Source organism: Dipodomys spectabilis, unplaced genomic scaffold (assembly GCF_019054845.1).
Source record: "Dipodomys spectabilis isolate Male_0828 unplaced genomic scaffold, ASM1905484v1 ptg000125l, whole genome shotgun sequence".
In the NCBI taxonomy this organism is placed as follows: Eukaryota; Metazoa; Chordata; class Mammalia; order Rodentia; family Heteromyidae; genus Dipodomys; species Dipodomys spectabilis.
The window spans coordinates 7,199,645-7,213,121 of NW_024870802.1; the positions used below are offsets into that span (position 1 = coordinate 7,199,645).

Consider the following 13,477-nt stretch of genomic DNA (forward strand, 5'->3'; position numbering starts at 1 on the left):
CTCCCTCCCTCCCTCCCTCCCGCGTCGCCCGCCGGCGCCCGCGCCCGCTCCGCCTGTGACTTCAGTTCAGCTCCACCCCCGCGCGGCGGTGGCTCGCTCCGTCCCAGCCCGCGCTCGGCACCAGCCCAGCCCGGCCGAGCGGCCGCCACCTGCCCGGGCGCCACCGCCAAGCCGCCCTCCATCGCGGCCCAACTTGGATGGAGTTGGGACCCTGAGCTCCCGTCCGTGCCGCCGCCAGCAGAGAGCCCCGCGTCGCCGCCTTCGGTCTGGGACCCCCTCCCCACTCCCTCCCTCCCCATCGCCGCTTCTCTCCGCTGCTCCCCGCGATGGGAAAAGTTGGCGCCGGCGGCGGCGGCGGCGGCGGTGGCGGCTCCCCGGCCGGGCTGAGCGCGCTCGTCGCGGGCGTGGGGCTCTGGGTCTTCTTAGCCCCGTGCGTCCGCAGCGCCGACGCTTGCTGCCCCTTGGAGCACCCCAGCCCCACCCCAGGCTGGACCCCGACCCCGGGGCCCTGGGCTCATCGGGGACCACCAGGCAGGGCGGCTACCACGCCCCTGCCCTTCCTTGGGCGCCCCCTGTTTGCCGTGGCCCCGGGGGACCGAGCGCTGTCCCTGGAGCGGGCCCGGGGCGCCGGGGCGTCCGCAGCGGTGGCTGCTCGCTCCAGTCGCCGGAGAAGGAGCGGGACGGACCCGGAGAAGGCAGAGCTGGAAGAAGGCACCAGTCGAAGCCCCCGGGGTGGGCTCTGGGATGGAGGACAGCAGGAGTCCGGGGCTCCCGAGAGGGACCCGGACAAAGCCACCCGCTTCCGGATGGAGGAGCTGAGGCTGACCAGCACCACGTTCGCTCTGACGGGCGACTCGGCGCACAACCAAGCCATGGTCCACTGGTCTGGCCACAACAGCAGCGTGAGTAGATCGGGGCTGAGGGGCAAAGGGGCGAGGGACGCCAAGGGGTCAAGTGGACAGCGCGATTGGATGGAGAATTGGGGCAGGGTAGGGGGTGGGGGTGAGGTTCTGGGTTGGAGAGAAGCTACAAACTGCTGTCCTCGGTCCATGTCCCTCAGGAGTTAGTGTTACCTCCTTGGAGACTAGCTCCCACCTCCCTCCCTTCCACCAGCACCAGCAGACTCCTCTAGAAAGAAATTCCCAACAAATGTCTTCATAGAGGAGGAAAATTCCTCTTTCTTGCTTTTTTTTTTTTTTTTTTTTTATAAGACCCATTGGTCAGTGTGCAACTGAAGACTAAGCAGTCAGCGAGGAATTCAACTACTCTGGATGTAGAAACGAAAGGGTTAAATTCCCAGGCGGACTGACTGAGGGGCTGACTGACTTTCCCTTTACTTGCTGGACTTTTGAGACCGGTCCAAAAGACCATATACGTAGGCTTCTTGTCTTATTTTTATGCAGAGCTTCTCATTCATTCTTCACCACTGGTGACAAGAACCGCAGTGTATGCAAGGTGTTGAGTAGCCAGCGGTGTCCTCTGCTTGCAGAGAGTAAAGTGGGTGCAAGTTTTAGGGTAGAGCATCTTGTAAAAACACTGGCTGGCAAGCCTCTTTAGAGAGCTGAGGTGCAAAGAGGGTCATCTCAGGAAGAGCAGATAGATCCCAGAGACAAGAGACCCCTGTTCACCCCCACCCCCACCCCCCGCTGACCTCTCCTAGTGAGGAACAACGCTAAAGACTGAGTATTCTCTGGGTGCAAGTAGGATAGAGGATTTGCTGGGTTTCCCGATCTGGGGAAATTCCAGAGGCTTCAAGGTGTATGACTTTGATGAATGGTTGTATCAGAGATGGTTTCGGATTTTCCGGAAAGACTGCAGGTCTGGAATCTGAGAGCTATTTCGGCTTCCACCCCGCCTAGAAACTTTAATGAACTGAAATAGTAACAAACTAGCTTTGATGGGAATAACGGAAGGTGATTGAAAAGTGTGGAACGTTCTCTGTGCTACTATGAAGCATACCCGAAGAACATTTTTTTAAAAAGTAAAACAGAAGAGTTACTAAAGGGAGAAAAACAAATCTAAGTCGCAGCTTCAGTCAGGTAAATGGTGAGAGTCATGTTTGTAATGGGCACTGTCTAAGCAACCTGGCGCCTTAGAAATTATTTTTTTCTTTATGGTATAATCCGGAAAACTTCCAGAGTTGTGTCCATTGTCAGCTTTTTTTAAAGTGAGAATTGGGAACATTTAAAATATTACCTGTCATTGTGCATTCTTGTATGATGGCAAAACGTGGTGCATAGTATTTTGTATTGATTGTTCTCTCCTGAGAGTATCAGCAGTGTTCTTTAAAATTCAGCCTTCCTACAGTCATGGTGGTTTTATTAGGCTCCCAGGAGGGGTTTAATCAAATAATTGAAGTTGAAATTCTTTCCATTCAAGTTCTGGACACCCTTCCCTTATCCCTTCACCTAACTATCCTGGTTCTTATCATAGCCACTAAAATTAATCCTGTAATTTGAACTTGAAGCTTCTTAAGCTGATTGAGTAAGTTTCACACTGTTTTCAGTGATTAATTCAAAGCTCTGGTTTTATGGGGGAGATTTAAAACACTTCCAATATGTTAGATCTTGTTGTACTATAAAGTAAAAACTTTGGACTCAAAAACATTTCTGGCTTTTAAATGTAATTCAGGCTGTAAAATATCACTTACCCATTAGACCTCTACATCAGTTCATCTCTTGAAAGATCTTGGAAAGAAAGAAGAGGAAAGTACATAGTTGGCAAATTTTAACCTCCATTTAAGAAATGGCGCCAAGCACTGCCAACCTTTTTTTAAAAACTCCTTTTGGTTTTTATAAATGGTACATTTTTGCAGTCCAGTAGGACTGGTTAGGGTCAGAGTTTAGGACAGGCAGGCAGATCAGAGAGGATATAGGAGGAAAAAACGACAACAACCAAGGTGGTGAGTGCTAAAAGTTTGAATAGTTGAAAGATGCTAATCAAAGACATGAAATTGCCACTCTGGAAGTCTCTTACTTCAGAAAGACATTGCCCATCCCATCGCCAGCCACTCTTTCCTGAGCCTCTGCCCTGCTCATCACACATATTTATTTTTCCTTTGTGATGTATACATATCACCAGTGGAGAAAGAGAAATAGATTAGTCCAGGTCCTCTGCTCTGAAATCAAGTTCTGCTTAATTGCCTGGACCAAGCTCGTAAAGACAAAGCTTAAAAGTTTTGTTTTATTTTGATTTGGTTTTTTTTTTTTTTTGCAAACATTGTAGGATGAAAACAAAGATTTCTAGTTCTACTGACTGGTAGGTTGACCATGGCCAAGCCCACCTTGTTCTGGGCCAGGATTTCCTCATCTCTAAAGAGAGGACAATGCCTGTCAGATTTAAGAAGGAGAATCATGTGCCAGAATATATGTAAGTAGGTCCTATGACTGAAGTCCTGTGCAATGATTAGGAATTCTCTCACGTGGCCCCAGCGTAGGGAATCTCCCAACCCATACTGAATGCAAAATCGAGATTTCTCATCTTTTCATATAGTAATACCCTTCTCTATAAAGTCTTCCCCCACCACACCATTCAGTCAGGGACTCAGGCAGTATACATCCTCAAAACCTGTCTCACCTTTAGCTGAAGAATCCTGTGCTACAAAGAGCCTGTGATTACAATCACACCTGCTTTCAAGGTGCAAATGTATGGTAATTATAGACTGCCTGTCAAATTGAAGAGGAATTCTGGGTTCTTGGCTCATCTCCTTCCCTTCTCCTTTCTGCCCCCTCAGCGGTTGGACTTGTGCAGTTGTGTAAAGACATGACTGCTCTGCCTCATCCGTGGGTGTGTGATGTGATTCTTCAGTACTGCAGTCTTCTTGCTTGATGAAAACTGTTGGTGGAACACCTGGGGGTATCTCCTGGCATGAAAGGTGCTGAGGATGAATCATTTGTCATGAGCTTGGTGTCATAAGCTAGAACATATTGTTCCTTCCCTACTCATCACAGGCATGCTGTGCCCTGATCTAAAATTATATAGCAATGCTTAGTGTGTTTAAAAAATATATCTGTCTGTATATGTGTGCATGTTGGCCTATGTGTTTATCCCTCCATTCCAAGGATTTTCAAAGGGCCACCATCACTAATTTTTTTTAATAAAAATCCTTGGTGACAAGTGTTGATGTTTCTCTCTTTTTGCCTATTTTTGAGTTCATTTGATTTCTTTTCAATTCATGGTACTGCCTTTCTGTCCCTGGCAATAGTGTTAAAGTTTGCTAGCAGAGGCTTTTAACTTGTCTTTTATTTTGCCTTCATGAGAGCTTTCTTGCTGCATTTGTATAGAACATGATGGCCTGGTTGGTTTTGATGTACTGCTTTGCCTTCAGTTATTCTGGACCTTGATATTTTCCATCCACACCCTAGTGAATACACTGAGTCCCAACTAGGGCCTGGTAGAGGTCTTGCATTTTTCATCCCACTTAATTTTCAGAAAGATGCCCTGAATATATATTCACATTTCCATCACACAGAGGAGAAAGTTAGGCTCTACAAGGCTAGAAGAATTGGCAAGAGGAAATAGATTCATGGTAGAACAAGGACTTACAACTAGAGTGATCCAGCTCCAATCCCTAAGGCTGTCCATTCTTTGGGAGACTGAAAAAGCTTAGATCTCTTGAATCTGTAGGATTAAGAATCCTATTAATGTTGGGTTGATTTCTAGTGGTGGTGGGGATGGCCTACTTTTAGCTGTAAGCTCTGTCTCCTTGTACTAAAGCAAGGGATTTACAATGTGCCTTGACATTGCAAGACTTGGAATCTACTCCTAGTGACTGAAGAAGGGTAATCTATAATCATTAAACTTTCAGATCTGTTTCACTTCAAGAATAGATTCCTTTTCCAATTTAATGATAAATACAGTTTTCTAGAGAGTTTAGATGGGAATACTTGAGTTGGTTAAGTTTTGATACATAGTTTTCTTTTTTCTTTTACCTCTTTTATGGAAAAAATGAGAAAAAGATGTTCTCTTTTCTTAGCAGCCTCACACAATTACTTCCTACTCAGTCCTATACTGTTAACAAATGCTATTGTGAAGTTGTACAGAAGGAAGAAGTTTTAGAAGTAAACAGATTTCAGTTTGAATCTTAGCTCTCCTGTTCAGGAACATATTCCCTGAGCAAGACACTATATTCTATAAGCTTGAGTCTCCTCATTTAAAACATGAAGATGGTCTGTCCTTTGCAGGATCATTCCACCAGATTTTAAATCATGTATACCAAGTATCTTGTACATAGTAAGTGTTATTTTCTTTAGGTTAAAAAAGGTACCCGACAAGAAATTAAGGACCATGGATTATAGAAGGTCAGCCATGTAGCTGGGAGCTGGTGGCTCATGCTTGTAATCGAAGCTACTCAGGAGGCTGACATTAGGATCATGCTTGAAATCAGTCCTGGCAGACATAAGAAATTCTAAATAACCATTAGAAAGCTGTAAGAAGAAATGTAGCTCAAGTGGTAGAGCACCATCTTGAGTGGCAAGGGCCAAGTGAGAACTCAGGGCCCTGAATTCATACCCATCCACACTCACCCCTCCCCACCCCCCCCCCCCCCCCCCACACACACCAGATACCTAGTCATAGCATGAAGTGGTCAGATCTTGTCTATTTTGGAGATGAGACAGAACAATAAACAGACAGGTGGACAAACAGATAGACAGACAGGTGCGGGTTGGTGGTGGTCAGATCATCTCCATCTTGAATCTTCTTCATCTTCTATTCTCTGTGAAACAACACTAATAGACTAGAATAAATGTGACATCCCTTTAATGTATTTCTTTCTGTCAACCAATGGATACAGGGGACCTATTTACATTTAACTACAGGGCGGTGAGAGGTTAGGGAATGGAGAAATAACATGCAGTTCTTCCTTTTCTCACAGTTCATATGCCTATCTATTTACAGTATTTCAGGAACTTTGAGATCCAAGTACACAATTATTTCAATCTGGGCACATAAATACATAGCAGTGTAGAGTTTACTAGATTTATTGCATCGTGTTTTCATTCTAAGGAATATGCTATCTTTGGAACAAAGCTTGCAAATAGGAATGAAGTGAAAGTTAAAACAACGTATCTGTTAGAGGGTTAATAGGATTTTTCTAGAGCAAATTGACAGGAACATTGACTCAGAATTACGTCCACATCTTTTTAAAGAAGGGCACTCATAATCTAAGCTACATAAGCAGGTGGAGTAACTGAATTGAGAATAATTGTTCCTGTACAAGCCTTGATTGTCACATGCCAATATGATATGAAGAACCTTGCACAACTTAAATTTTCTTTTAATTCCACAAATATTGATTGAACTCTGAGTATTTGTTGGTCCTTGGGTATAGTGGAGGAGTGAGCAATGATGATACAAATCCCTATCATCAAAGGGTTTTCTGTCAGATATCCAACACATCCTCCAGAGACAGCAGAATCTCCATGTCCTTTGACAGCAAAACACACCATAAGAGTTCAGAAGTGGGCTGGGCATCTCCTGGCCCAGGTGGCCTCTGGCTCTTTTACAGAGTGAGTGCTTCTGAACTTTGAACACACAGAGGAAATTTTAAGTAACAGCTGGTCATTGTAACAAGAATGTATTGAGCTGAGTGGATGGCCTAAGTAAAGGTCATGAGAGGTACATGTTATTATCTGTATCAAAGAAATTAGTTTAATTAAAATATGTTAGGCTACAGTTTACAATCTTAAATGGGGTTTTAAAATTATGAGTGAAGCAGAAAGAATACACTCACGTCAACAATGTAGTAAATCTTGGTGTATCTCAGGGTCAATAAGAAACTCAGCTGATCACTGAAATCCATGACTGCCCTTGTTTGCACTTCAAATCTTAGCTGGAGTCACCAATACTTTGTTTCTACCTTGACCTTTCCACACACACATTCTCAACAAAGGATTTTCTTTTGCTTCATTCTTGATCATAAATATCACTGGCCAGGGCATCTGAAGAATGAATTAATTTGGCTCTATGCCTGTCTGTGTTAAATCATTAAATGTATGCGAATGATTTGCCCTGTCTTTGTGTATCTTTTAGTTCTTGCCCTCTGTCCCTGGCTAGAAGAACTAGAAAATACGCTTGTTTCTCCTGAAAGGGACATTTCCAAACAGCTTCTCTGCGGCAGCAGAAGATGTTCACAAAGATGGGATGTGGTAGGGGCAGGGTGAAGCCTGGTTCCAGGGAAATACAATGCATAGTTGTGAAGAGCTCAAACTCTGGTCAGATTGTGTAGATGGACTAGTCAGTGCATGGTGAGAAAAGAAGGCAGAGTCTTCCCATGCAAGGTTTATTACAGAGCCTATTCATAGATATAAGTACAGAAAAGTTTTTTTTTTTTTTAAATCAGATGCAAATGCTCTGTAGGAGATTCTATGTGACATTTTACATGTGTATAAAAGATATTGTGTCTATTTCTATAGCACTCTGGAATATTGCTATACCACTTTAGATCAGTTATCGCTGTTTTTTTTTCACCTCTCTTTTACAAAATGCTTCAGTTTTTAAAGATTGGAACACTATCTATTATTCCAGTTTTATTCACACCGAAATCCTATATATACTACAGGAAGATGAATATCACCTACATTCTTTCCATAAGGAAAGCAAGGCGTTGCCATTAAGCAGTTAGTAGAACAAGATCTTAAAGATTTTCTCACACTGTATGACTGATGCTTGGGTTTGCCCAACACTGGCAAGTGTTAACATCCAGCTACATCTTCGTTTCAAGCTTTGGTAAAGATGATGTGGCCGTATCAATATGGTTATAAGAAGAAGTGACTGTGGAACTCATGGGTTTTGGTTGTTGAAGTTGTTTGTCCAGGGCTTCCATAATAAGGTACCTCATTCAAATGAATGCTCTTCATCATAAAGAGAGATGATGGGACCTTCTGGAAATGAGATTCATGGTAATAACATATCTGCTGTGCATATTTTTGTGTGCCAGTCCTGGGCCTTGAATTCAGGGTCTGGGCACGGTCCCTGAGCTTTTTATTATTTTTTTGTCAAGCTCATATTCTACTTCTTGTACCACAGCTCCATTGCTGGCTTTTTTGGTGCATAATTGGAGCTGAGTCTCACAGACTTTCCCACCCTGGCTGGTTACCAACTGTAATCCTTAGATCTCAGACTCCTAAGTACCTAGGATTACAGGTGTAAGAAGCTTCACCCTACTCTACCATACTTTTAATGCTGCTCATAGACTTTAGAGATGAGATTGCTTGTGACTGGGGTTATCATTGCTTGTGACAAGGGATGTGTCAGGAGAGGGAAGCAGTAGTGTCACCTCCACAGACTCTCTCTTTCTATCTCTCTCTCTCCCTCTTTCTCTCTTTCTTTAATTGTCTTATGCAATTGACATGCAGTTAAAAATAATATTCAAGATGGCCTCAGCTACATTCTGGAGCAGCAATAGTCAAACTGAGGGAGTGCAGATTGATGCTAATGGATTTCACTTGCTTAAAAATTTAAACTGAGTCACCATCTATTGCTTTTATCACTTCTAACACTTCAGGGGAAGGGAGGAAAAGAAAGCTTGCTGAATGCTAGGGAACATTTTCTGCATGTAGCGAGGACAAAGTGATGATTACAATAGCTTCTTTATTCATTACATAAATAGTCATTAACATTACCTTATCTGACTAGGTGTCATTATTCTCTTTCTAGAGCTCTGGGTGTGAATTACCTGCACAAGATTGCCCAGAGATTGCTAGCAAGTGACCAAGCTAGGATTTGACCTTTGCCCTGTCTCACTCATACCTCTTTCTAGTAGCTTATGCTGTCTCCTACGCCTGGGTTCATTTTTTAATTACTCTACTGGGAACTCCAGAAACCATAGTACAGGGTTTGTCAGGAAACTTTTGGTGCAGATGACACATTTTGGGGCCCTCCCTTTCTCATCATAGCAGTGACTCTCCCTTCACATGTCCCTGGCCGGTGACTTTATTTGGAAATAAGGTTGTTCAGGATATAGGTTGATCAAAGCCTTCCCCTCTGCTCATCCCTTATGTGGCTGTCATCTTGTTATCCAGGGAGAATGTGTGAGATGGCTCTTTTGTAACTCCCTGCTAGCTAATGACCCTAGAGTAAAAGTACAGACAACTTGTATGCTTTTTAAAGCAAGTGCTAATAGGAATCATGTTATCAGAAATCCAACTAATCAAGTTGTGCCCTGGAGCCAAAGGATGGATGCTTCTAGCCATCCTCCCCTAGTCCGAGTAGCAGGGACTATTGAGACACAACGCCTTGAACTATCCATCCTGCTCCAGGGCCTATACAGGGGAGTTTGAAGGTGTTGTGAAAAGCGTAAAGTCTTACCCTTATCTCAGCAATTCCACCACACGCTTGATTACCTCCATTAAAGGGGTGAAGGCAATTTCAGTCGTGTTCAACACCCTGCTTTAGGAACTCATCTGCAGTCTGTATGGCTGACTTGCATTTGGCTGCAATGATAGAGAGATTTTTAACTTGGCAGTAAAATGCTCATAGATGTTTTGGTATGCATTTACCAAAGAGAAATCCCTCATGAGGCTCACTTCTGAATTCCTCAATGAGGAATAATGTTAGGAGTCTACATGTTTTGCAAACTCCTGAGGAAATTCTTAGGATCATTTAAATATGGCAATTATTCCCTTAAGGTTAGAACTTGAGTTTTAAGGTCTGTGAAGTTCTTCCATTGTCTATACAATTTCCATTTTGTGTTAATTGGCTTCACTTGTTTTTTTATTCAGAGCTGGAAGAATTTCCATGCAGGCTCACGGTTTTCATCAAATCCTCAATGGAGATTCTGACTTCCAATGGTATATACCTGGTGAGAGGTCACATGAGCTCACAGGAGAAGTTCATAGCCCCCAGTGAACATTTCTGTCTGTTGATCAGTGTTTCCTTGGGAATTATCTTTTATGGCTAGCCCTCAAACCAGGGCAAACCATAAGTGGCAAAAATAGTAGATGATTTATAATATAGTGTAAAACTTAGTAATACTTTTAATGTCCCACTTCATTATATACTATATACATGTAGTATATCTACTACATATATATTCATTAAATGCTAGATGTGTGAGATTAGGCCAGTAACTATGTAGCCCTATGCCTCAGTATCCCCATTTGTAAAATGAAGATCATAATGTGCACTTTAATGAGGTTGCATGCTGGTAAGAGAAGTAAGAGATGGAGAAATGTTTAACATAGGCTCTGGTACAGAGAAAGCAATGAGTGCGTTAGCTGTTGCTGTTCTCATCATTGTTTTCTGAATACTGTTTAATGTGGTTAAGTGTGTCTGACTGAAAGATACTTCTAATAAGTTACTCATGATACTGTTTCTGTCCCTGCATGTACATTTTTTTCACTCCTGTTATGTTATCTTATAATGAGGGCTCAGGGTACAGTCCTACTGTTTTTTACATGCAACTTGCATATTGGATATTTGTTGTTTTATTTGCTGTAACTTTGGAGAAAACTAGCGTTCATGTAATACAAACAGACCATGACCTTGTACAAGTGTGTTATAGATTTCTGAAGCTATTAAAAGACATAAATACATATTTTAGTAAGAAAAATTATCTCATGAAATACCAGAAAATGAAAAGGAAACAGATTTCAAAATAGTACAGACTGAGGTCCGTAGAGCCAAGGATATGTTTTGGTCTATGTTGTTTTTTTATATCTAAGTCCCTAGATATCTACTTGCATAGAATAAAGGCTCAATACACTTTCAATCAATAATATACAATGATTTTGTTTTCGAGGGCATAGTAGTCAATGTTCGTAATATCAGCTACTCAGAAAGAAGGGGAAGGAGGATTATCAATCCCAACCTAGCCTAGGCACAATTAGTGACCCTCTCTCAGGACCAATATACAAAGCAAAGGTACTGGGAGTGGTTCAAGTAGTACACTGTGTGCCTCACAGGTGCCAGGGCCTAGGTACAATTCCCAGGGTGCAAAATAAAAGAAATAATGTGTTTATATACACACGGGAAGTATCTATGGCTTGCAGCGTTTACCTGCGGTTATGATGAATGCTGTATATGTAATTTTTATCATTTTTTGGTTGTTTATCCAAAAACATGAATTCCTTCAGTTGTTTTTAAACAACTTGTTTGACAAATAAAAAGAAAGGAAAAAGGAAGAGCAAAGAAGTATGAGTCCCTGACCTCGTTACAACTGAATTTCAGGCAACTGAACTAGACAAAGTGCTCACCTTCAAGTCTCTTCTTTTGACTTCTAATCACTGCTGTCAGGAGACAGTTTTGTGCCCTAGCCTTTTTACTGTGGGGAGAAGATCACTGCTTGTTTCTCTCCAAGTATGCAATAGCATGTTTCACTAGGCTTTCTTCTTTAATCACCCCTGCTGTTGATTCCAGGGAGAAAGCAATCTGGGGGTAATTTTACCAACCTCACTACACATTTCAGAAATTTTAGTGACCGCTATTTCCCCAGTCAATCCTATCATATATTTTCATTTAAATCTCAGTCACTGTCTTGATCTTTCTTGGTCCCCATCTCTGCAGCATAGATGTGCCTATGAATCCATACACAGTAAATATCTGCAGCGCTCTGTATTTACAGAGAGCAACATTAAAATGAACAACAATGTGCAACATTAAATCTCTACTATTGAGAGTGAAATGGACTTGTAAGGCCATAAGGTTGTATTGACTAACAGTGAATACTGAGTGGAGATTTGAAGAGCAGAGATAGAGAAAGAAGCAGAAATAGAATGAAAGGAAGAAGGGATGGAAACATAGATATGAAGAACAAGCGTAGACAGATGAACATTGGAAAGAAAAATGAAAGGAGGGATCTATCTAGAGAGGGAGAGACAGAGAAGCAAAGGAAGAGAGGAGGGTATGGCAGAGGTAAAGGAAGACAGAGATAGAAACAGTAGAGATTGCTTCAGAAAGAGAAGGTAAAAGAAAGGTACAAGGAGCCCATAGACAGAGAGAGGCATTTTAAGGGATAAACAATGACAGAGTTGTGGCAGAGACCAGTAGACAAACTGAAGAAAGCCATTGAAAGTATGAGACAAAAATAAGACAGGAAAAGTGACTGAGTGAAGAGACATGTAATACAATCAGGTCATAAAAAAATTAAGAGTGTATCTGGGTCCTAGAGGGAAAAACTCTACCTTTTCCACTCACACAGTTTCTCTGGCCTTTTGTTTTTGCAGGAATTTGCTCCTTGACAGGTCATGTGGCTACCTGGGGTACCACTCCCCTGTGTGTGTTGGTTTGAGAAGCACAGATATGCTTCGCTGGGTGTGAGGTGGTCGAAGTGCCTATAGGTTTTATGCATGAAGATATTTTTTTAAGTGTGATTTATATTTTGGGGAAAGAAGATTGATATTCTAGATGAAGGAGAGACAACTTTTAACCTTACACCCTAGACTCTGCTGTTTGGAGTGCTGAAAATGGATGTGCATTTTCAGTCATAAAAGTATTAACATTTGTTTTAAGTGGCTGTTGTGTCAGAGCTGGGCTGAATGCTGGAAATCAAAGACAAATATGACCTGACCTTCACTCTTTGAGGGTGTACATGCTGACAGAAATAGATATGTCAACAGATTTAAAAATGCAACTTAGTAAGTTAAATGCATAATAGCAGTCATAGAATTTTGTGTGGTGAGCAATAGGAGTGTGGAGGAGTGGTGGACAACTAATTTTGCCTAAGAGTGGGAGATAGGGCTGCAAAGGGAAGTGATATTTAAGTTGGGATTTTACTCGAGATTATGTATTTTGCAGAGAACCTAAGGCTGGGTAGGTGGAAAGGCCATTCAGTCCCATTTTAAACTCTCTATATCTTGTGCTTTGGGTTCACCTTAGGCCATTAGCATTGTAAACAAGCTGTCATTGGGATGATGTGCTCTTTCTTGATCACCTTTGTCCACAGAGTATCTGGAACCAAGGCCAATGATGGTATAAAATAAAATATCAGATTTGAATTCCCATTTCTATTATGAAGTTATTGGCTGCAAACTAGATAAAGGACTACGAATTTCCCACAACCTACATTTATATATTGACCCTCAAACTCTTATACTCACATACATTCACGCATGCATACACATCATGCGTGTGCATGCACAAAACATATTTTGAAGCCTTGTTGGCTCACCTCCTCATTCCAAAACTTGCTTAGCTAAACAATGGTATAAATTATTCTTAATTTTTATTCCTAGTATGTTTCTAGTTCAAGGAGTGAAACACGGATGTTGATCTTATTTTCATGTTTCCTAAGCCTAAAGGATGGAGAACATTAAAATGGAGTTGGTGCATACTTAACAAAAGACATACTATTGGAGTGTGAAGTTTTTACATAATAGACATATCCATAAAGTATTATATATGGATGTTATCTGTAAATAATTATGGCTTGAAAATGGCTTAAATTCCTCTACAAATCTCAGTTTGATATTTCTTAAATTTAGAATTTTAGGAAAATGAGAGAAAAAAAAAAACTGTGTTTGCTTTAAAAGCTCACCAT

The 13,477-nt window shown here is 41.9% G+C and overlaps 1 protein-coding gene across 4 annotated transcripts in view; it reads left to right on the forward strand.

The window, feature by feature from the left end:
* Positions 1-314: 314 nt before the first annotated feature.
* Sorcs1 (sortilin related VPS10 domain containing receptor 1) overlaps positions 315-13,477 on the forward strand; it is a 514,871-nt gene continuing 501,708 nt past the window's right edge. For 3 of the 4 annotated variants that reach the window (XM_042689575.1, XM_042689574.1, XM_042689576.1), the window contains exon 1: positions 327-902. In XM_042689575.1, coding sequence (XP_042545509.1) covers positions 327-902 — 576 coding nt within the window. Of the gene's footprint in view, positions 903-13,477 lie in introns of all 4 variants that reach the window. The other variant, XM_042689577.1, reaches the window with a different exon arrangement.